The following is a 24,593-nucleotide window of genomic DNA, read 5'->3' as shown; positions in this document are numbered from 1 at the left end:
GCTTGAACCCGGGAGGCGGAGGTTGCAGTGAGCCGAGATCATGCCATTGCACTCCAGGCTGGGCAACAAGAACAAAACTTTGTCTCAAAAAAAAAAAAAAAAGAGAGACTGGCTGCAGTGAGAACGTCAGGATGGAGCAGAGGGAGCAATTCCACAAAGCCAGTTGAGCAAGGATGGTGGACCTTTTACATGTGCCATCTCCTTCCATCAAAATTATGGGGCCCGGCACAGTAGCTCACGCTTGTAATCCCAGTACTTTGGGAGGCCAAGGCGGGCAGATCACCTGAGCTCAGGAGTTTGAGACCAGCCTGGCCAACATGGAGAAACCTTGTCTCATACTAAAAATACAAAAATTAGCCAGGCGTGGTGGCACGTGCCTATAATCCCAGCTACTTGGGAGGCTGAAGCAGGAGAATTGCTTGAACCCGGGAGGTGGAGGTTGCAGTAAGCCAAGATCATACCACTGCACTCCAAGCCTGAGCTACAGAGAGAGACTCTGTCTCAGAAAAGAAAAAAATTACAACTAGCCTTCTGAGGTTTAACATCCCTTTTTGAGGTGGGTGGATCACCTGAGATCAGGAGTTCCAGACCAGCCTGGGCAACATGGTGAAACTCCATCTCTACTAAAAATACAAAAATTAGCCTGGCATGGTGGCTGGCGCCTGTAATCCCAGCTACTTGGGAGGCTGAGACAGGAGAATTGCTTGAACCCGGGAGGCCGAGGCTGCAGTGAACCAAGATTGCGCCACTGTACTCCAGCCTGGGCGACGGAGTGAGACTCCATCTCAAAAAACAAACAAAAAACATCCCTTTTTATGCTGAGCGTGATGGCACACACCTGTAGTCTCAGCTACTCAGGGAGCTGAGGCTGGAGAATCGCCGGAGCCCTGGAGTTCAGGGCTGCAGTGAGCTATGATCGTACCACTGCACACCAGCCTGGGAGACAAAGTGAGGCTCTGTCGCTAAATAATTAAAAATAAACATCCCTTTTTATGGTGTGGAAACTGAGGCTGAGAGAAGTTAAAGGACATGCCTGAGACCATACTACCAGGAAGTATCAGAGCCCGGATTTGCATCCAGCATGATTTCCCCTCCCAAAGCGGTGTTAGAATTTGGGATGGGGGGAGAGAACAAGGGGTCAAAAGGACAGCCCAAAAAGAAAGTGCAACACAGTGACATTATAGTAACTGTTTTCTTCTGTTTCTACAGCTATGGAGCCAAAATCCGGGCCCCTCACGCGCTGGTCATGACTTTTCTCTTCCGGAATGGCAGGTACACATCCCTCAGACTGGGAGAGAATGTGGTCAGCCCTCAGTGCCAGGACAGTCGTAATAGCTTCCTAGCTGGGTCTACCCTGTCCCCCCATCACGCCTCCTAAAGTCCAACTCTTTTTTTGTTGTGTTTTGTTGTTGTTGTTGTTGTTGAGATGGAGTCTCTCTCTGTTGCCCAGGTCAGAGTGCAGTGATGATCTTGGTTCACTGCAACCTCCGCCTCTGGGGTTCAAGCGATTCTCCTGCTTCAGTCTCCTGAGTAGCTGAGACTATAGGCACCCGCCACCACACCTAGCTAATTTTTGTATTTTTAGTAGAGATGGAGTTTCACTATATTGGCCAGGCTGGTCTTGAACTCCTAACTTCAGGTGATCAGCCGCCTGGGCCTCCCACAGTGCTGGGATTACAGGTGTGAGTCACCGTGCCTGGCCCTAAAGTCCAACTCTGATCCCATTATCCCTGCTTGAAAACTCCCTGTGCCCTCCAAGGAAGCCCAGGTTCCAGGCCTGGCCTTCAGGGCCTTCTGCAGTCTGGCCTCAGCTGACCCCCCGTTGTGTCCACCCTGGGGTGCCTTTGGCACACAGAACTCGCTGCCATTCTGTACACATGCCATATGTAGCTCCACCTGCACACATCTGCTCACGCAGCACTCCCGCCAGGAGTGCCTTTGGCTCGCACTCCACCTTTACTTCCCTCCTGGCAATCCAGACCAGTTCTCTGAGGATCACTTCCTCCTCAAAGCTCCCTGATCTCTCGTCTCTTGCTGAAGCATCTTCACCTTCCTCTCATCTCCCGCAGCTCTTCCCTCAAGGCACTTCTCAGAAAACGGGTTGCGGTCTAGTGTTTAACGCATATAGGCTCATGTGGAACATACAGGAATCATGCACTGGCAGCCTCCAGGCCAAATCCAACTTGCAAGATGTGCTCATTTTGTATTTTTATCTTATTTTTTTTTTTCTGTTTATTTTGTTTTTGTTGTCCTCCAAGTCATTTTTTGAAAAACTGAACTTGTGTTCATTCAGCAGATATTTATTGAGCATCTGCTATGTGCCAGACACTGTTCTAGGTACTGGGGATACAGCAGTGAACAAAATGGACAGTGACTCCTGCTGATATTCTAGCAGGGGGGTGGCAGAAAATAAACATAGTAAGGAGAGTCTGTGGTATGTTAGAAGGTGCTATGGTTATGGAAAAGTGCAATTAGAGCAGGGAAAAAGGGAAAGGGCATCAGAAGTGCTGAGGGGACAGGTTGCAGAATTAAATAAGGAAGGCCTCTATGAGAAAGTGACATTGGAGTAAAGACTTGAAGGAGACAGAGTTATCCAGGTGGATATGAAGGGAAAGAGTGAGTGTTCCAGGCCACGGGCATAGCCAGTGCAAAGACCTTGAGATAGGATCCTGCTTGATAAGTGTGAGGAGGCTGGAGCAGAGGGGCTGAAGGGGAGAGAGGACAGAGAGGCGGGTCACAGCTTGACCTGGGTTGGTCCTCTCCAGCTTTGGGTCATAGAAAGGAATTTGGCTTTTCCTTTAAGTGCAATGGGAAATTGTTGTAAGATTTTGAGCAGGGCTGCACCATTATTTGACTTATGTGTTAACAGCATGAGAGTTAAGAATTTGCTGCTAGGCCAGGCGCAGTGGCTCACGCCTATAATCCCAACATTTTGGGAGGCCGAGGTGGTACACTTGAGGTCAGGAGTTCGAGACTGGCCTGGCCAACATGGCAAAACCCTGTCTCTACTAAAAAATACAAAGATTAGGTTGGGCACAGCGGCTCATGCCTGTAATCCCAGCACTTTGGGAAGCCAAGGCAGGCAGATCACGAGGTCAGGAGATCAAGACCATCCTGGCCAACATGGTGAAACCCCATCTCTACTAAAAATACAAAAATTAACTGGGCGTGGCGGCGCACACCTGTGGTCCCAGCTACTCGGGAGGCCGAGGCAGGAGAATTGCTCGAACCTGAGAGGCAGAGATTGCAGTGAGCCGAGATCACGCTACTGCGCTCTAGCCTGGGCCACACAGAGCGAGACTCCGTCTCAAAATAAATAAATAAATGAACAAACAAAGATAAGTCGGATGTGATGTTGCACACCTGTAGTCCCAGCTACTCGGGGGGCTGAGGCAGGAGAATCGCTCAAACCCAGGAGGAAGAGTTTGCAGTGAGCCCAGATCATGCCACTGGACTCCAGCCTGGGCAACAGAGCTAGACTCCATCTCAGAGAAAAAAAAAAAATTGCTGCCAGGTTAAGAACAGATTGGTGTGGGGGGAGGGGAGCAGGGCCACCCAAGGGCAGAAGCAGGTTCCCTCCAGGAGGCTGTGGCAGTGATGCAAGTGAGCGAATGTTGGGTTTGGACCTCAGTGGTGCTGGTGCAGGTGAGAAGAGTGGTCAGTCTCTAGACACATTTTGAAGGCAGGGTTAGTGCCAACACTTAAAAACTGGTAGATTCCACATGGAAATCCAGGTTTCCTGCCTTAGAACTGGCAACACTGGGGCCTGTGTTTGCGTGGGGTGAGAGACAGCTGCTCCCGGCTGTCCCCAGTCACCTGGAAGATTTCCCCGTGGACCCTCTCACTCATTCAGGGTCTTCGTCTAGCCTTAAGAGCACCTGAGTTTGCCATTCCTGAATTGGGAGGAGTAGACTCTGTTCCTTCTCTGTGTTATCCTTCCTGCCCCCTAGTGATTTTTTTTTTTTTTTTTTTAAATATTTAGAGACAGGGTCTCTGTCACCCAGACTGGAGTGCTGTGGCACAATCACAGTTCACTGCAGACTCAAGCAAACTTCCTTCTTCAGCCTCCCGAGTAGCAGGAACCACATGCGTGTGCCACCACACCTGGCTCATTTTTTCTATTTTTTATAGAAACGAGGTCTCATTATGTTGCCCAGGCTGGTCTGGAACTCCTGGGCTCAAGGGATCTGCCCGTGTTGATCTCTCGAAGTGCTGGGATGACAGGTGTGAACCACTGTGTCTGGCCTCCTAGTAATTTTTTCTTTGTTTAAGGTAGAGTCTCTCCCTGCCGTCCAGGCTGGAATGCAGTGGCGCCATCTCAGCTCAGCCTCCCAAAGTGTTGGGGTTATAGGCGTGAGCCACTGCACCTGGCCTCCAGTGATTTTTAAGAGAAAAAGAATAGCCTTCTCTATTTAAATGTTCACTTCTCAGGATAAAGACCAAACTCAGCATGGCCCCACTGTCTCTGCCCTGCACCCTCCCCACAAACTCTCTGGTTCTCTGCTCATGGCCACGGCGGCTTCTCTCTGCTCCTTTCCTCATACTCCCTGACCCTCCTCCGGGCCTGGCACGTGCTGAGCCCTCTGCCTGGGATGCAGCTCCCCTCCCCTCTTGACCTTCTCATCAGGAAGATCCCAGCGCCATCTCTTGTCAAGGTCAAAGTTCTTTTTGTGATTATTTATTTAACATTTTCCTCTCCCAGTAGATCATAAGCCCCTGAGGGCAGCGAGCAGATCTGTTTCTTCTCAGAATCATATCCCCAGATCCAGCACATGGCAGACACTCACTCCTTCACATGTTTACTCAAAAAAACATTTATTAAGCACCTACTATGTGCCAGGCCCTGCACATGAACAAGCCAGATCCAGACACCACCCTCCTATAGCTGCTACTGTGGTGGGGGAAGATAATAAACAAGCACATAAATGTCGGTTGGTGACCATAGCTAGGAAGGAAAAGAAAATTAGGGTCAGGACAGGATGTGGTGGGTATTCTGTTCTGTAGGGTGATCAGGGAGGGTCTCCTTGGGGAGGTGGCACTGAGTCAAGGCCTGAATCAAGGGAGAGAACATGAAGGGTAGAGGCCGGTGACTGAGCATTACTCCGAGCTCCTTGGCTAGTTGTTAGGCATGCCCAGTGCGTAAAGGCCCTTGGGGCTGCTGAGCCTGCACTCATGGCAGGGGCACCTGTGTTTGTGCAGCCTCCAGGAGAAGCTGTGGGCCATACTGCAGGCCACGTATATCCACTCCTGGAACCTGGCACGGTTTGTGTTCACCTACAAGGGTCTCCGGGCCCTGCAGTCCTGCATACAAGGCAAGACCTACCCAGCACACGCATTCCTGGCGGCCTTCCTCGGGGGTATCCTGGTGTTTGGAGAAAACAATAACATCAACAGCCAGGTAAAGATCCTTCCGAGATGGGGGTAGTGAGGGGGGCGTGGTTCAGCACAGAGGTGGGGGTGACAGAAGGGGGCGTGGTTCAGTACAGAGGTGGGGGTGATGGAAGGGGGCGTGGTTCAGTACAGAGATGGGGTGACGGAAGGGGGCGTGGTTCAGTGTAGAGGTGCGGGTGGGAGAAGAGGGCTTGTTTCAGTATAGAGGTAGGAGGGGGGGAAGAGGCATGATTCAGTGTAGAGGTAGGAGTGGGGGAAGAGGTGTGGTTCTGTATAGAGGTAGGAGTGGGGGAAGGGGCGTAGTTCAGGGTAGGGGTGGGGGAAGGGGCATGGTTCAGTGTCGAGGTAGGGGTGGGGGAACGGGCGTGGTTCAGTGTAGAGGTAGGAGCGGGAGAAGGGGTGTAGTTCAGTGTAGAGTTATGAGTGGGGGGAAGGAACGTGGTTTAGTGTAGAGGTGGGGGTGGGGGAAGGGGCGTGGTTCAGTGTCGAGGTAGGGGTGGGGGAAGGGGCGTGGTTCAGTGTAGAGGTGGGGGTGGGAGAAGGGGTGTAGTTCAGTGTAGAGTTATGAGTGGGGGGAAGGAACGTGGTTTAGTGTAGAGGTGGGGGTGGGGGAAGGGGCGTGGTTCAGTGTCGAGGTAGGGGTGGGGGAAGGGGCGTGGTTCAGTGTAGAGGTGGGGGTGGGAGAAGGGGTGTAGTTCAGTGTAGAGTTATGAGTGGGGGGAAGGAACGTGGTTTAGTGTAGAGGTGGGGGTGGGGGAAGGGGCGTGGTTCAGTGTCGAGGTAGGGGTGGGGGAAGGGGCGTGGTTCAGTGTAGAGTTATGAGTGGGGGAAAGGGCGTGGTTCAATGTAGAGGTAGGAGTGGGGGAAAGGGCGTGGTTCTGGATAGAGGTGGGAGTGGGAGAAAGGGCGTGGTTCATTGTAGAGGTGGGGGTGGGGGAAGGGGCGTGGTTCTGTATAGAGATAGCGGTAGGGGAAGGGGCGTGGTTCAGTATGGAGGTAGAGGTGGGGGAATGGGCGTGGTTCTATATAGAGGTAGGAGTGGGGGAAGGGGCATGGTTCAGTGTAGAGGTGGGAGTGAGGGAAGGGGTGTAGTTCTGTATAGGGGTAGGAGTGGGGAAAGGGCGTGGTTCTGGATAGAGGTGGGAGTGGGGGAAGGGCGTGGTTCTGGATAGAGGTGGGAGTGGGGGAAAGGGCGTGGTTCTGGATAGAGGTGGGAGTGGGGAAAGGGCGTGGTTCTGGATAGAGGTGGGAGTGGGGGAAGGGCGTGGGTCTGTATAGGGGTAGGAGTGGGGAAAGGGCGTGGTTCTGTATAGGGGTCAGGAGTGGGGAAAGGGCGTGGTTCTGGATAGAGGTGGGAGTGGGGGAAAGGGCGTGGTTCTGGATAGAGGTGGGAGTGGGAGAAGGGCGTGGTTCTGTATAGGGGTAGGAGTGGGGAAAGGGCGTGGTTCTGTATAGGGGTCAGGAGTGGGGAAAGGGCGTGGTTCTGGATAGAGGTGGGAGTGGGGGAAAGGGCGTGGTTCTGGATAGAGGTGGGAGTGGGGGAAGGGCGTGGTTCTGTATAGGGGTAGGAGTGGGGAAAGGGCGTGGTTCTGGATAGAGGTGGGAGTGGGGGAAGGGGTGTGGTTCAGTGTAGAGTTATGAGTGGGGAGAGGGGTGTGGATCATTGTAGAGTTATGAGTGGGAAGAAGGGCGTGGTTCAGTGTAGAGGTAGGGGTGGGGGAAGGGGCGTGGTTCAGCGTAGAGTTATGAGTGGGAGAAGGGCGTGGTTCTGTATAGAGGTAGGAGTGGGAGAAAGGGCGTGGTTCAGTGTAGAGTTAGGAGTGGGGGAAAGAGCGTGGTTCAGTGTGGAGGTGGGAGTTGGGGAAGGGGCCTGGTTCCGTGTAGAGGTGGGGGTGGGGGAAGGGGACGTGGTTCAGTGTAAAGGTATGGGTGGGTGAAGGGGCGTGGTTCAGTGTAGAGGTGGGGGCGGGAGAAGGCGTGGTTTAGTGTAGAGGTGGGGGTAGGGAGGGGGCGTGGTTTATTGTTGAGGTAGAGGTGGGGGAGGGGCGTGGTTCTGTATAGAGGTGGGGCTAGGGGAGGGGGCCCTGGTTCTGTATAGAGGTTGGGGTGGAGATGATGAAGATGATAAGCTGTTGGCTCTTTTGCATGTCTGAGTTCTGTGACTCACCAGTCCCTCTGTGACCTTGGGAAGGTCACTTTCCTCTCAGTTTTTCCATCTGTAATTTCATGGTTCCCAAAAATCAATGCATGTACTGCTCTCTGGGGCAAAGATTGTTTTTAAAAACCACTCTGTAGTGAAATGAGGGGAAAAAATGACCCTGAAGTAAGGTTTTCATAAAACTTAATACACTCTAAAAACTCTCTCATTCTGTGACTTGTCCTTTTTCTTGGTTAAAATTCGCTTTTGTTATGAAATGATGATGAATAAGAGACTAAAAGCTAGTCGTTGGGTTTTTGTTCTGTTTTGTTTTGTTTTTGTTGAGACAGAGTCTTGCTCTGTTGCCCAGGCTGGAGTGCAGTGGCACGATCTAGGTTCATTGCAACAACCTCCACTTCCCAGGTTCACGCATTTCTCCTATCTCAGCCTCCCGAGTAGCTGGGACTACAAGCGCCTGCCACCATACCAGTAATTTTTGTATTTTTAGTAGAGATGGGGTTTCACCATATTAGTCAGGCTGGGTCTGAAACTCCTGACCTCAGATGATGCACCCCCGACCTTGGTCTCCCAAAGTGCAGCGTGAGCCACTGCACCTGGCGGAATGCTAGTTGTTTTTTAATGTTCTTTGGCAACCTGAAAAGTTGGCAGCCTCTCTCTACTTGCCTCCCTCAAATTTCTTAAATATTTTTAAATTGTAAAAATAATTTTTAGGCCAGGCATGGTGGCTCATGCCAGTAATCCCATCTCCATTAAAAATGCAAAAAAATTAGGCATGGTGGCGCACACCTGTAGTCTCAGCTGCTTGGGAGGCTGAGGCAGGAGAATCGCTTGAACCAGGGAGGCAGAGGTTGCAGTGAGCCAAGATCGTGCCACTGCACTCCAGCCAGGGTGACAGAGCAAGACTCTGTCTCAAGAAAAAAAGAAAAAAAAAAATTTACCATTTTTTAGCCATAATTTTTATTGGCTGTCACATATAATCCCAGCACTTTGGTAGGCTGAGGAGGATTGCTTGAGGCCAGGAGTTTGAGACAGCCGGGGCAACAGACCAAGACCCTATCTCTAAAAATTTTTTTTTTTTTTTCAAACTACATCCAAAGTAAACTGAAGACAAGAAGCAATAAAAATAAGTGCAGAAATCGGGCCAGCGCTGTGGCTCCCACAGCCTCAAGCAATCCTCCTCAGCCTACCAAAGTGCTGGGATTATATGTGACAGCCAATAAAAATTATGGCTAAAAAATGGTAAAATTTTTTTTTTCTTTTTTTTTGAGACAGAGTCTTGCTCTGTCACCCCGGCTGGAGTGCAGTGGCACGATCTTGGCTCACTGCAACCTCTGCCTCCCTGGTTCAAGCGATTCTCCTGCCTCAGCCTCCCAAGCAGCTGAGACTACAGACAAAGTGCTGTAATCCTAGCACTTTGGGAGGCCAAGGTGGGCAGATCATCTGAGGTCAGGAGTTCAGGACCATCCTGGCCAACACGGTGAAACCCTGTCTCTACTAAAAATATAAAAATTAGCTGGGCGTGGTGGGCACCACCTGTAATCCCAGCTACTCCGGAGGCTGAGGCAGGAGAATCGCTTGAACCCAGGAGGTGGAGGTTGCAGTGAGCCGAGATCCAGTAAGCCCACTCTAGCCTGGGCGACAGAGCCAGATTCTGTCTCAGAGAAAAAAGAAAAAATTAGTACAGAAATCAATGAAATTGCAAACAGGAAATCAATAGAGAAAAGGACCTAAACCAAAAGTTGATTCTTTGAAGAGATAATTAAAATAAATAAACCCCTAGCCAGGCTCTCTAAGGAAAAAAGAGAAATGAAACAAATTATTAATATCAAAAACAAAAGAGGGACATCACTATTGATCACCAGTAATTCCCATCATTCCCTCTTTGCAGATCAACATGTACCTGTTGTCACGCGTCCTGTTTGCCCTGAGCCGCCTGGCTGTAGAGAAGGGCTACATCCCTGAACCCAGGTGGGACCCGTTCCCGCTGCTCACTGCGGTGGTGTGGGGGCTGGTGCTGTGGCTCTTTGAGTATCACCGATCCACCCTGCAGCCCTCGCTGCAGTCCTCCATGACCTACCTCTATGAGGACAGCAATGTATGGCACGACATCTCAGACTTCCTCATCTATAACAAGAGCCGCCCCTCCAATTAATGCAGCCCTGAGGTGTCTGGCTGTGGCTCAAGATTTGGCCCCGTGCAGACCCTCCCAAAGGATACTGCCTTCTCAAGATCATAGGCCTCAGACTCCAGCTGGTGTTATCCCAGAGTTCCGTTTGCTGAAGTAAAAACACTGATTTTAAAATCCCAGTGGGTACCTTTGTATGGTGGCACAAGTGGCCGAATCAGGCTGAGGAATCTAGGGCTTGGTTCCAGCTGTGCAGCTGACTTCTGTGAGACTGGGGCCAGCCACACCACTCTCTAGGCCTCAGGGGTCATGGAGCTCAGAGGAGGGCCCTGAAGTCTCTTTCCTGCGGGTATGTTCATTCTTCAACTGTTCCTATGTCACAGAGGGCTCCTTTCTGGTGGGCAGTGGGTTGTAAATACTTTTTAAAAAACACTAAGTTACTCATCTCAGATGCTGTTCTATTGGAGAAGTTCTAGAGTCCCACTGTCCAATAGAAACATGTGAGCCATGTATGTAATTAAAATATTTCTAGTAGCCACATTACAAAAAAGAAGGCTGGGCACTGTGGCTCACTCCTGTAATCTCAGAACTTTGGGAGGCTGAGGCAAGTGGATCACTTGAGCTCAGGAGCTTGAGACCAGCCTGGGCAACATGCTGAAACCCAGTTTCTACAAAAAATACAAAAAATTAGCCAGGTTCCATCACCTGTGGTTCCAGCTGAGGTGGGAGGATCACTTGAGCTTGTGAGGTCATGGCTACAGTGAGCAAAGATCACGCCACTGCACTCCAGCCTAGGCAACAGTGAGACCCTATCTCACAAAAAAAAGAAAAAAAGGTGAGATTAATCTTAACTATATATTTTAACACAAATTTGTAAAAGTTATTTCAGCATATAATTAACATCATTAGATATTTTGTACTCTTTTTTTGTATTAAGTATTCAAAATTGGGTGTATATTTTGCCACCCACATTTTTAGGACCCAGTAGCCACATGTGGCTAGTGGCTGCTGTGACGGGCAACACAGATATAGAACACTTGTATCCTCACAGAAGATTCTAGTGGACAGTGCAGATCTAGAGCTAGAGGGGACATGGGTTTGAGTCCCCACTCCCGCACTGTGTAACCTTGGGGAAGGTTCTGGACCTCTCAGAGCCTCAATTTATCATAAAATGAGGATAATCATAATGCCCTGGTCCTCACTGGACTTAATCAACTACCACTGATGCGCTACTAATTACTTTCATTTAGTGCATTCATACTCCCACTTGGGTGTTTTCCACATATTATTATTATTATTTTTTTTTTAAGTAGCGACAGAGTCTCGCTCTGTCACTAGGGCTAGTCTCGACCTCCTAGCCTCAAGCAGTCTTCCTGCCTCCGTCTCCCAAAGTGCTATGATTACAAGCATGATCCACTGCCCCTAGCCCGCACATATTATTTTTAAACCATACAGTGGCCTTGCAAATGTGTGTTTTGGTCCCCATTTTACAGATGTAGAAACTGAGGGTCAGGCCAGGTGCGGTGGCTCACGCCTGTAATCCCAGCACTTTGGGAGGCTGAGGCAGGCAGATCACCTGAGATCAGGAGTTCTTGACCAGCCTGGCCAACATGGTGAAACCCCATCTCTACTAAAAATACAAAAATTAGCCAGGCATGGTGGCACGTCCCTGTAATCCCAGCTACTCGGGAGGCTGAGGCAGGAGAATCGCTTGAACCTGGGAGGCAGAGGCTGCAGTGAGCTGAGATTGCACCACTGCACTCCAGCCTGGGCCACAGAGCGAGACTGTGTCTAAAAAAAAAAATAAAAAAAGAAAGAAAAGGAAAGAAACTGAGAATCAGAGAGGAGAGTAACTTGCCCAAGGTAATACAACTAGTATAACAGCCAAATCAAGATTTGAACTCAGATTCGTCTGATTTCAAAGCCCACGTTTTTTCCAGTGCCTTGTTTCAAATTTAGAAACCTAAGCCATGCTATGCAAATGTTAGCTAGCTCATTATAGGATATGGGCCAGAAAGGGGTACAAATTCAAATGCCCACAGGGGCCTACAATGACATAGTACTATGCGATGAGGGGTGATGGGGACATGGGGAACTGGAGACTTGTGTGCCAGTCTGATTTTTTCTTTTTTTTTTTTTTTGAGACGGAGTCTTGCTCTGTCTCCCAGGCTGGAGTGCAGTGGCGCGATCTTGGCTCACTGCAAGCTCTGCCTCCCAAGTTTACTTACGCCATTCTCCTGCCTCAGCCTCCGGAGTAGCTGGGCCTACAGGTGCCTGCCACCACACCTGGCTAATTTTTTGTATTTTTAGTAGAGACGGGTTTTCACCGTGTTAGCCAGGATGGTCTCAATCTCCTGACCTCGTGATCCACCCACCTTGGCCTCCCAAAATGCTGGGATTGCAGGTGTGAGCCACCATGCCTGGCCAAGTCTGATTTCTTCAAAACCACGATCCTGGACCAGGCACGGTGTCTCGCACCTGTAATCCCAGCACTTTGGGAGGCCGAGGCGGGTGGATCACCTGAGGTCAGGAGTTCGAGACCAGCCTGGCCAACATGGCGAAATCCTGTCTCTACTAAAAATACAAAAATTAGCTGGACATGATGGCGGGCACCTGTAATCCCAGCTACTCGGGAGGCTGAGGTGGGAGAATCTCTTGAACCTGGGGGGCTACTGTGAGCCAAGATCGTTCCATTGCACTTCAGCCTGGGTGACAGAGTAAGACTCTGTCTCAAAAAAAAAAAAAAAACAACACAATCCTGAACAAATCAAACAAGTCTCCAGGAAAATTTAGTCCGTGGGCTACCGATTTGAGACCATTGGTCTGGTAGATATACTTTCATTAATATACTTACTCCATCAGTCTCTTTCTATATTTTAGAAGTTACTAGTAGAAATGTACACAGGAGTCACTGGAGACCTTATTAAAATGCAGCTTCTGATTCAGTGAGCTGGGGTGGGGCCTGAGAGTCTGCATTTCTCCCAGGCTCCCCGGTGCTGCCAGTGATGCTGCTCTGAGTAACAAGGGGGTGGGGAATGATATGGAGCCGTCCATTATTATCCCATCTGACAAATGAGTCACAGAGCCCTTAGGTAATTGGGATCAGTGGGATCAGTCTGATTCTGTAAGCTGTGTTTTCAGCCACAACATTTACTGCAAACTTGGAGTAGGTAATTATGAAGCTCCTTTACCTTGTTGTGGAGGTTGAATGAGCTCTAGAGCAAGGGGTCCGCAACCCCAGTACCAGTCCATGGCCTGTTCGGAACCGGGCCTCACAGCAGGAGTTGAAAGGTGGGCGAGCTAGCGAAGCTTCATCTGTATTTACAGCCACTCCCCACTGCTCACATTACCACCTGAGCTCTGCCTTCTGTCAGATCAGTGGTGGCATTATCTAAAGGGTTTGCTCATAGGAATGCAAACCCTTTTGTGAACTGCGCACATGAGGGATCTAGGTTGCATGCTCCTTATGAGAATCTAATGCCTGATGATCTGTTACTGTCTCCTGTCACTCCTGGATGGGACTATCTAGTTGCTGGAAAACAAACTCAGGGCTCCCACTGATTCTACATTATGGTGAGTTGTATAATTATTTCATTATATATTACAAGGTAATAATAATAGAAATAAAATCCACAGTAAATGCAATGCGCTTGAATCATCCTGAAACCATGTCCCTTCCCCAGCAGTCCATGGAAAAATTGTCTTCCCCCAAACTGGTCCCTGGTGCCAAAAAGGTTGGAGACTGCTGCTCTAGGGGTTGGGGAGGGCAGAGGGCTTGGGCCATCACCAGGCAGGTTTTATAGCAGATGGTGGGGGTGCCCTGCCTATAGCTCCTCTAACTGACGACCCTCGTGCACACTAGCCAGCTTTGCCAGTGGCCGCCCCTCTGTCTTTCTGCCCGAGGACTCTAGCTTGTCACTGGTGCCTCCTTTGCCAGCCTCTCGCAGGCCTGAAGGGCTGGGGAATGAACACATCCTTGGAGCAACCTTCAACCAATGACTGATAAATACCCCCACTCCCACAGCCCGCATCCCTCACCCCTCGGGTGGGATAACTCAGAGGTGCGTGCTCCACACTGACTCCCAGGGCCACTCAGCAGGGCTGAGCCTCAAACACCCTCCCCGTCTCCCTTCCTCATGCCCCTATCAGTGCTTCCTGGGACCACTTCCCATATGAACCACTTGCACTCAAATACTTGTCTTAGAGTCTGCTATTGGGGGAACCCAAACTAAAATTGGCCTCTGTACAGCAGGTTGAGAGGCAATATAGCATGGTGGTCAGGGACATAGGCTTTGGAGCCAGAGTGCCTGGGCTCAAGTCCTGGCCCCACAGTTTCCTTGGGCAAGTGACTGAGCCATTCTGTGCCTCTATTTCCTCATTGATAAAGTAGGCATTGTCATAGCACACACCTCATCGAGTGGTGTGGAGGGTTAAAGAATATGACACAGTTAAAGTGAGTCCTCAATAAATGCTGTTATTTCTAAGAGCATCCAAATGTAGAGGAAGTGTGCCCCTGAGGACTGAGCACACCCTGCTTTTAGCCTGTCCTTCCCCCAGCTGAAGGTGAAACCTTGGCCACCTGCCCTCCTGAAGTCCCCCCACTGCTGCTGGGGGTTGGCCAGCTCCGCTACCGACTGTCTCTGCTCTCTAAGAATAGGTTTCCCTCACAGATGGCATCTCTCTGGATGCTGCTAGAGCATCTGGTGCCTCCAACTGCACACTCCAGGGAGGAAGGCGGTGTGGTCTGTGCCGGGAAGCAGGGCTCTGCCTTCCAGCAGATCTGAGAGGAGTCCCATTTGGCTCCTTCCTAGCTGCCCTCCATTCTCTAAGACCTGTAAAACAGGGATGGCCAGAGGGCTCTTGTTGCATAGTAAGTGCTATGCTTCCTAAATGCTAGTTCCTGAAATAGAATGGTTTAACCTCTACTTACTAAACACTTGCTACAATCCTGTTAATTCTTTGACATGTAAGACTAAAATAAATAAATATATATATATGTATATATATATATTTTGAGACGGAGTCTCACACTGTCGCCCAGGCTGGAGTGCAGTGGCGCGATCTCGGCTTATGGCAAGCTCCTCCTCCCAGGTTCACACCATTCTCCTGCCTTAGCCTCCCGAGTAGCTGGGACTACAGGCGCCTGCCACCATGCTCGGCTAATTTTTTGTGTTTTTTTTAGTAGCGATGGGGTTTCACCATGGTAGCCAGGATGGTCTCGAACTCCTGACCTCATGATCCGCCCACCTCGGCCTCCCAAAGTGCTGGGATTACAGGCGTGAGCCACCATGCCCGGCCTAAAAAAATATTTTTAAATCAATACTACACATAGTACAAAACTCAAAGTTATAAAAAGTCGATAACCAGCATAGTGGCTCACGCTATAATCCTAACACTTTGGGACCCTGAAGCAGGCTCATTGCTAGAGCCCAGGAGTTCAAGACCAGCCTGGGCAACATAGGGAGACCCTGTCTCTATAGAAATTACAATTAGCCTGGTGTGGTGGCATGTACACCGTGCACACCATGGGGAGGCTGAGGTGGGAGGATCACCTGAACCCGGGAGGTGAGCTGTGATCATGCCACTGCACTCCAGTCTGGGTGACAGAGTGAGACCCTTTCCCCGCCCCCTGCAAAAAAAGGGCTGGGCACGGTGGCTCTCACCTGTAATCCCAGCACTTTGGGAGGCCAAGGCAGGCGGATCACTTGAGGTCAGGAGTTCAAGACCAGCCTGGCCAACATGGTGAAACCCTGTCTCTACTAAAAATACAAAGATTAGCTAGGTATGGTGGTACGCGCCTGTAATCCCAGCTACTTGGGAGGCTGAGGTGGGAGGATCGCTTGAACCTAGGAGGCGGAGGTTGCAGTGAGCCAAGACCACACCCCTGCACTCCAGCCTGGGTGACAGAGCGAGACTTTGTCTGAAAAAAAAAAAAAAAAGTGTGTAACAGGGAAAAGTCAGGTTCCTTCCTACACCTGTGCTGCATCCCTAGGCCCTTCCTTTGCTGGGGCACCCACTGTTAGTACTTTCTCATACAGCCTTCCTAGAATATTCTATGCACAGCCACCTATTTTTGTCTTAAAAGAAACCTTTACGTTGCAATGTCATCTCAACTCTTTGGCATTTCTTCCTTGTCCTCTGTGTGTTTGGAGATCTCTTTGATCAATAATCCGATATAAAAGTGAGTCCTTTCTTTGAGCCTGTTTTCCCCCTACACCCCTGACAGCTTCCCCTCCCAAATATCTTGGGCAGATCCTTGCCGTGATCAGTGTGAAGATGATGGCCCCAGGTGTCCTGAGCCTTACAGTAGATGACGCCAAGCATTCAGGCCCACGGAACTCCAAGTAAAAGGGGAAGGACAAAACTCAAGTTAATTTGGGCCTCTTCTGCTGCTCTGCTCCCAAATTAGAGATGCTAAGTGAACCCATGTGAGCGCGGTGACTCACAGGCCCAGACGCCAAGAAGCTGCCTTGTTTGATGCTCGCCACTGCAGCCTTCCATACTGAGGCTCCAGAAGGGATTCTAGTGACAGTGTTTCCTTCCACATTGTTCACTTTTACCTCCCCATGAGTGCATTTGGGGTGTATAAGAATCAGACTTTGAACCTGGCTCTCTCCTAAACCAGAACACCATGCTGTACTCAACCTCTCAAAACGAAGCCCACGTCACCACAATTTGTGACTTCAGATGGGTTGCTTTCTATGACAAATTTGAGGATCTTTATAAAAAGAAATTTTTTTCCTCCGCTTGTCTCATTCCGGATTCACAGGGGGAGAGTTTGTCTTAGTTCACCTTTAAGGGCATTTGGGGTGAGCAAGTTTTGATTTTCAGCAGAGGGTGTCCTGTAGAGTGGGACCCACTCTCGTGCCGCCCAGATAGAAGACAGAGGGAGATGATGATCATGTAATCCTTCAGATAAAAAATAAAAATGAAATTAATTAAAAAATAAAGAAGACAGAGGGAGAGCTGAGCTCTCTTCTGAGTGTTGTTCTGAGAAAGGGCTTCTGAACGGAGGGGCCCTGTTTTCTGTGCTGGGACTCTGTGCTCAAAGCTGCTGCAGATGTCATAATTTAATAAACAAGACAGAAGCCAGGTGGAATGGAAGTGTGGGTCCTAGTGTCTGCGACAGAAACCTCATTCTCATTGCTTTTCTGGCCTCTCCCTCCAGCTTCTCCTCATGGGCTGGATGTCAGCTGGGAGAAGGATCAGGGCCAGACCACATCAGCTCCTTTAGAACACTCCTTTTTATTTTTATTTATTTATTTATTTTTGAGATGGAGTCTTACTCTGTTGCCAGGCTGGAGTGGAGTGGTGCGATTGAGGCTCACTGCAACCTTCGCCTCCCGGGTTCAAGCGATTCTCCTGCCTCAGCCTCCCAACTAGCTGGGACTACAGGCGTGTGCCACCACGCCCAGCTAATTTTTGTATTTTTGGTAGAGACAGGGTTTCACCATGTTGGCCAGGCTGGTCTTGATTTATTGACCTCTTGATTCGCTGCCTCAGCCTCCCAAAGTGCTGGGATTACAGGCATGAGCCACCGTGCCCAGCCATGTTCTTTCTTTAACACATTAAATAACAAGATCTGGCCAGGCACAGTAGCTCACGCCTGTAATCCCAGCACTTTGGGAGGCTGAGGCAGGTAGATCACCTGAGGTCAGGAGTTCGAGACCAGACTGGCCAACATAGTGAAACCCCATCTCTACTAAAAATACAAAAATTAGCTGGGCGTGGTGGCACATGCCTGTAGTCTCAGCTACTTGGGAGGCTGAGGCAGGAGAATTGCTTGAATCTGGGAGGTGGAGGTTGCAGTGAGACAAGATCGCGAAATTGCACTCCAGCCTGGGGACAAGAGCGAGACTTCGTCTCAAAATAAATAAATAAATAAAATAAAAAGATCTAGCATCAGGTTCAAAATGGCCATGATTTCAAAGGTAGGATAAGCACGAGCATATCTCAGGGTACCCGCAGCACTGGGAGGGGAGATGGAAACAGCTGTGATTTCTATTGGGGACAAAGTCCCATGTGCTGCCAACAGTCCTCTGGTTTGTTGCCTACATTCAAAATGGAACAAAATGTTCCATTTCAGTTAGAGGCTAGTGAAAATAAAAATGTAATTTTTTTTTCTAAGTTCAGGGAACTTGGGGTCCATGGGTCCCAGATTCTGACTCCCTGCGCAAGAGTAGCCTTCCCCAGCCGGGCGCGGTGGCTCACGCCTGTAATCCCAGCACTTTGGGAGGCCGAGGCGGGCGGATCACCTGAGGTTGGGAGTTCGAGATCAGCCTGACCAACATGGAGAAACCCCATCTCTACTAAAAATACAAAATTAGCCCGGTGTGGTGGCACATGCCTGTAATCGCAGCTACTAGGGAGGCTGAGGCAGGAGAATCGTTTGAACTTGGGAGGCGGAGGTTGCGGTGAGCTGAGATCGCACCACTGTACTCCAGCCTGGGCAACAAGAGCGAAACTCTGTCTCAAAAAAAAAAAAGAGTAGCCTTCCCCACCTGACCACATAGCAACTGGCATTGTGTCTTTTTTTTTTTGGTTTTTTTTTTTTTTTTTTTTTTTTTTTTTTGAGGAATCTCATTCTCTTTCCCAGGCTGGAGTGCAGTGGTGTGATCTCAGCTCAGTGCAAACTTTGTCTCCCACATTCAAGTGATCCTCCTGCCTCAGCCTCCTGTGTAGCTGGGATTACAGGCAAGTGCCACCACGCTCAGCTAATTTTTGTATTTGTAGTACAGATGGGTTTTCACCTTGTTGGCCAGACTGGTCTTGAACTCCTGGCCTCAAGTGATCCACCCGCCTCGGCCTCCCAAAGTGCTGGGATTACAGACATGAGCCACCGCGCCCAGCCGCAGCTGGCATGGTTTACCAAGCCCTGAGCACAGGAATCATACAAATACTAGCTAATGTTGGCTGAGTTCTTAGAAAGTGCCAGGTGATGGTGGAGGCCAGGATTCAGTGACAAAAGAAGGCAGTTCCCATGTGGGGCTCATAGCCTAAGGAGGGAAGACTGACCAATGATGACCACATTCCAGAACTTTGGAGGGTGGGGGGTGCCATGAAGTCATACAGGGCAGTGTGACAGAGGGGGCTTGGGAGGAGAGAATGGGAGGCTGTTTTCTGGGGAAGGCCTCTCTGAGGAGGTGATGTTTGCTCTGAGCCCTGAATACCAAGGAGGGAGCTCTGCAAGGCTGGAGGAAGAGCGTTCCAATCAAGAGTTCTGCAAGTGCACAGGCTCTGAGGAGGGAGCAGCCCAAGGCATTCCAAGGCTGGGAAGGGGCCAGCCTGGCTGACTGAGTGCAGGGGTGGGGCTCACTGGAGATGAAGCCAAGAGGCCAGCTGGATCCACCAGGCAGGCTTCATGGGCCAGGGCAAGGGGTCTGGGTTTTCTTCTAAGTGTGGCGGGCAGCCTGTGGCAGGTATAGACTGGGGAGTGACGTGATGTGGGTTATGTTGGGGGAAGATCCTTCTAGTTCATATATAGAACAGAGTGTGGGGGCCAGGCCGGCGTCATACATCCCAGTGAGGAAGCCACGTGGTGGTCCTGGAGGGAGACCAGGGTGGGCGACGACAGAGGTAGAGAAGAGTGGGCACATCTGGGGTGCACTTTGGAGAGAGACACAGTGGCCCAGGGCTTTGGAGGGGGTGAGGGAGGGGGTGTAGTGAAGGACGCCCATGTTTCCCCTCCTAGGCCTTGCCTCCCAGCTAAGAAACAGACCCTGACCTTCCTTCCCCCGCACCCCACCTCCTCAGCCCCCGCGGTGCCCTCCATGGCCCCTCGGGGGCCTACCTCCTGCCCACTGGCCCCTGGCATCCCCGGCTTCCCAGCTGGCCCAATTGTTGTTACTCCCCAGGGAGTCATGGGAACACACTCCCCCTGCCCCCACCACCCTCCTCTTCCCAGACAGGGCAAGGCCCTAACAATGTCCCTCAGCCAGCCAGTGGCCTGGACACAATACCCCTGTTTCGGTTCGCTGCCAGCTCCAGGAGGCCTGCTGGGTTTCCTGGCCTGTGTGGCATATATATAACTCTGGCTTCCAGCGGGGAGTTTTTTGCTTGTTTGTTTGTTTTTTAAAAAAAGAATCTCTGGCTCCTCCTCTTTGAATATCTTAATATATTATAAAAAGTCTTTCTCTTCCCATCCTGAGCCCTCCCCATACGCCTCCCTGACTGCATTTGCCATGTGCCTGTCAAGCCGGGGACCAAAGGCGGGTCAGCAGGTGTCAGTGAGAAAATGACAAAAAGAAAGAAAAGCTGATCACTCCACCATGACCAGCCTCGAATGTGCTGGGGATGCTGAAGGTCATGAGGGCAACCTGAGGGCCTGTGACGTGGCGGGCCCTGAGCCTGGCACTTTTTGTACACCACAGCTTGTCACTTCTAAGATGCCATCCAATATGAGATAGCCATTTTGAGCCCCTAAGAAAAATAGTTACTGACTACAAATGGATAGTCCACTGATCCTAGGATGCACCTCAATTTCAGAGAGGTTAAAATATGAAAGAAAAGGTGTCAGAATCAATGGAATATGGTATTATTTCATTTTACACGCTTCGTTGCCCTCCAAACTTTTTTTTTTTTTCTTCCTTGTGGCTAATAGAATGTGGGAGGCAGTGCAGGAATTGCTTCATGAAAATTCTGCTATTCTGCAGCCTAACAAGTTTTTCATTTTTTTCTTTTTTTTTTTTTTTTTTGAGACAGTCTCGTTCTGTCACCCAGGCTGGAGTGCGGTGGCGCGATCTCAGCTCACTGCAACCTCCACTTCCTGGGTTCAAGCAACTCTCCTGCTTCAGCCTCCCAAGTAGCTGGGATTACAAGTGTGTGCCACCACACCCAGCTACTTATTTTATTGTTTTGTTTTTTTATGAGACGGAGTTTTGCTCTGTTGCCCAGGCTGGAGTGCAATTGGCGTGATCTTGGCTCACTGCAACTTCCTCTTCCCAGGCTCAAGCGATTCTCCTGCCTCAGCCTCCTGAGTAGCTGGGATTACAGGCGTCTGCCACCACGCCCGGCTAATTTTTGTACTTTTAGTAGAGACGGGGTTTTGCCATGTTGGCCAGGCTAGTCTCGAACTCCTGACCTCAGGTGATCTGCCCGCCTTGGCCTCCCAAAGTGCTGGGATTACAGGCGTGAGCCATTGCGCCCAGCAAGAAGCATTTCTTCAGAGGAAAAATCGAGAGGGGAATGTAGGCAAGCCGCTTCAGGGAGTCATTCTGCACTCTTCACAACAGCCGACATTCATTGAACTCTCCCTATGTGCCAGGCATGTTAATAACTCAATGTCCCAACAACTCCATCAGGTAAACACTATGATTATTATCATCACCATTTTACAGATGAAAAAACTGAGCCCCTTGACTGTAAAGGCCTCCTGCTCCCTCCTTCACTGTGGCCCTGGTCAGGGGAGGCACAGTCATATGTCCGGTTTCACCCCACTCCTTGGAAAAGCATGACCCCTCCTGAGAGGCTTGGGTGACGCAGAGAAAGGAAGTTGCCGTGGGTGAGGCTTGGAAAGAAGGGAGGTCCCCAGAGCGTGCACTCAGGGAGTGACCAGGGCTGGGGGGAGACTTGAGAATCGACTGAGACCTATGCAGTTACCTTGGACCTCAGACCCTCTGGCCCGAACCCACAGAACTTATGGGCCGACTGATGGTGAAGGACTTGGCCAAGGCCACACAGCCAGGCTGTTGGCTGGCACCAAACCCCCTGTCTGCTGTTTGATCACAAATATCTGCCTTTTTTTTTTTTTTTTTTGAGATGGAGTCTCACTCTGTCACCCAGGCTGGAGTGCAATGACTTGATCTTGGCTCACTACAACCTCCACTTCCCCGGTTTAAGTGATTCTCCTGCCTCAGCCTCCCAAGTTGCTGGGATTACAGTCACCCGCCACCACACCCAGCTAATTTTTGTATTTTTAATAGAAATGGGGTTTCACCATGTTGGTCAGGCTGCTTTCGAACTCCTGACCTCAGGTGATCCACCCACCTCGGCTTCCCAAAGTGCTGGAATTACAGGCGTGAGCCACCACGCCCAGCCACAAATATCCACTTTTCCCTCTCTTCTATGTCCATGTTTTTGTTGTTGTTGTTTGTTTGTTTGTTTGTTTTTAGATGGAGTTTCACTCTTGTCGCCCAGACTGGAGTGCAATGGTATAGTCTTGGCTCACTGCAACCTCTGCCTCCCAGGTTCAAGCAATTCTCCTACCTCAGCCTCCTGTGTAGCTGGGATTACAGGTGTCCGCCATCATGCCTGGCTAATTTTTGTATTTTTAGTAGAGACAGGGTTTCACCATGTTGGCCAGGCTGGTCTCGAACTCCTGACCTCAGATGATCCACCTGCCTTGGCCTCCCAAAGTACTGGAATTACAGGCATGGGCCACCACACCCGGCCTGTCCATATGTTATCTTTGGTTACTTGCAAGGCAGAGAAGCTGTGCTGGTACCAGTCAGTTCCTTGGCGGTAATAAGACTAACAGTAGCTCACATTTTTTGGGTGCTCACTCTGTGCCAGGCACTGTACATGGGGGGTGGCTGTTCATCCCTGGAATGGCAGGGCAAGAACTGAGTGAGGCATGCCAGGGAAGGACTCTGGTAGCCTGGAGGGTAAGGCCCTAGCTAGCTGGGGGACAACAACTGTTTAGCACCGTGATGGCCTGGCCAGTATAGCCAGATACTGCTGTTTGAAAAGAAAGCCAGAGGCCGAGCGCAGTGGCTCACGCCTGTAATCCCAGCACTTTGGGAGGCCGAGGTGGGTGGATCATCTGAGGTCAGGAGTTCCAGACCAGCCTGGCCAACATGGTGAAACCCCGTCTCTACTAAAAATACAAAAATTAGCCTGGTGTGGTGGCACACGCCTGTAATCCCAGCTACTTGGGAGGCTGAAGCAGGAGAATTGCCAGAACCTGGGAGACGGAGGTTGCAGTGAGCTGAGATCACGCCACGGCACTTCAGCCTGGGTGACAGAGAGACTCCCATTTCAAAAGAAAACAAAAAAGAGGCCAGGCACGGTGGCTCACACCTATAATCCCAGCACTTTGGGAGCCCGAGGCGGGCGGATGACCTGAGGTCAGGAGTTCGAGAGCAGGCTGACCAACATGGAGAAACCCCGTCTTTACTAAAAATACAAAATTAGCCGGGCTTGGTGGCACGCGCCTATAATCCCAGCTACTGGGGAGGCTGAGGCAGGAGAATTGCTTGAACCCGGGAGGCGGAGGTTGTGGTGAGCCGAGATCACACCACTGCACTCCAGCCTGGGCAACAATAGCGAAACTCCGTCTCAAAAAAAAAAAAAAAAGAAAAGAGAAAAGCCAGACATTTTTATTTTTATGTGGTATTTTCCAATTTCCTCAAATCTTAAAACAAATTCATAATTTAAGAAAAATCTTCTATGGGCAAATTGAGTTATATCTGGGGGCCAGTTTGCAAACTCTGCTTGTTTTGTTTTCTTAAACTTTGACACGCATCCTGTAAAGAAGCTGTTATCTGTTATTCTGCAGATGAGGCAAGCGAAGCTCTTCAAGAGGGTGAATCACTTCTCCAAGATCACAGAGGCAGGAAGCCACAGGGTTGGGGGCCACCTGACTCCAAAGGCTTGTTTCTATGTTAGACCGCCTTTTGGATGGGCAAGAGGTCTGTTCAGATACAGCCAGAACTGGCACAGTGACAGAATATCTCCAGGGACAGTAAACTGTCAGTCAGGGTAGCATCGAGGGATTGTTGCAGATGCAAAACCCCCCACCTCCCTCTGCCAGAACTCAACAATGGACATCTCTGTGCCCTTCATAAAATTCAGTCATCACAGAATCTTTTCTCCCAATTATGCATTCCTTGTCATGATTGGATATTCATGTTTGGTGACTTTTTGTTTTTTTGTAAGCTAAGAATGTATGCTTAGGGGAGGTGCTGTTTGTGGAATAAATAGGTTTAAATTATTTGTGTCACTTGTCAAACTTCTTAATAAGCATACTGTGCAGTGACAGAGAAATAATTCCTAACTTTCCCACTGGACTGTGAGTTCCAGGGGTCTGTTTTACTTATAACTGTGTCCCCAGCACCTAGCACAATGTCTGACACATAATAGGTGCTCAGTAAATATCTGTGGATTGAATAAAGTGAATTGACTTGTCCAAGGTCATGTTGATCAAGATTTCTGATTACACCCACCTGATTTAGAAGCCCATGCTGTCACCTCTACACCACTCTACTTCTTGGAAAGAACCAAGGGAAAGAGGTCTCCAGGCACAGGATTGTGGACCCAAGAAACTGCATCCCCTCGAACTCCTCTAGTTTGGTTGGTGAAGGTGGTGATGGAAATAAGCACCTATGAACCAAGCCACTATCCATCATAATACCCTTTGGAAACTACACGTTATAATCTTGACAGCGCTGAGCCTGGCTTTTGGGGTATTTACAGAGGGTGGCAAGGGCAGGTCCTGGGTTTTGCAGTGGGACAAGTGAAGTTCTCATCTCAGTTCTGCTGTGTGACCTTGAGCTATGAGTGCCACTCTCTGAGCCTCCTCCTTCCTGCACCATGTGGATAAACAAGCTTACTTACGGGATTATGGGGTTGAAAGGAGATCATCAATGGAAGTGGCTGCCCAGTGACTGTGGATTTTTTGGAAACTGTTTTTTGAAAACTGTTGACATTGAGAACAGCCTTATCGGGAGCTGCCAGGCTTAGGGCCAAGGGGCCTCATCTATCAGGCTTTTCTGCTTTCAAGTAGGTATTAATAGGTACAGAAGGCCCTTATCTCTTCCTCGGTTTCATGCTAGGAATGCTGGTCTTCACTCCTTTCTACTTCAGCAGGACCTGAGGGATTGTGGGAAGGAGGGCGCCTACTTCTACCTGGATGTGTACTTGAATACTCTGGGGCGGGCAGGACTTTGGAAAACCCCCAACCTCAGCCTCACCAAGCCTGAA

At 50.0% G+C, this 24,593-nt stretch overlaps 1 protein-coding gene across 2 annotated transcripts in view; it reads left to right on the top strand.

Annotated features, from left to right (window-relative positions):
* The window catches only part of PXMP4 (peroxisomal membrane protein 4), a 29,340-nt gene extending 5,736 nt beyond the window's left edge, over nucleotides 1-23,604 (top strand). Inside the window, exons 2-4 of one of the 2 annotated variants that reach the window (XM_054467494.2) lie at nucleotides 1,210-1,272; nucleotides 5,200-5,398; nucleotides 23,170-23,604. In XM_054467494.2, the coding sequence (XP_054323469.1) occupies nucleotides 1,210-1,272; nucleotides 5,200-5,398; nucleotides 23,170-23,376 (469 nt within the window). In that variant the 3' untranslated portion in view covers nucleotides 23,377-23,604. Of the gene's footprint in view, nucleotides 1-1,209; nucleotides 1,273-5,199; nucleotides 5,399-9,437; nucleotides 9,852-23,169 lie in introns of those variants that run through there. The other variant, XM_054467493.2, reaches the window with a different exon arrangement.
* Nucleotides 23,605-24,593: the final 989 nt, after the last annotated feature.

Source organism: Pongo pygmaeus, chromosome 21 (genome assembly GCF_028885625.2).
Source record: "Pongo pygmaeus isolate AG05252 chromosome 21, NHGRI_mPonPyg2-v2.0_pri, whole genome shotgun sequence".
In the NCBI taxonomy this organism is placed as follows: domain Eukaryota; kingdom Metazoa; phylum Chordata; class Mammalia; order Primates; family Hominidae; genus Pongo; species Pongo pygmaeus.
The sequence above is the reverse complement of the archived record's forward strand: the minus strand, read 5'-3'. Positions and strand labels throughout refer to the sequence as shown.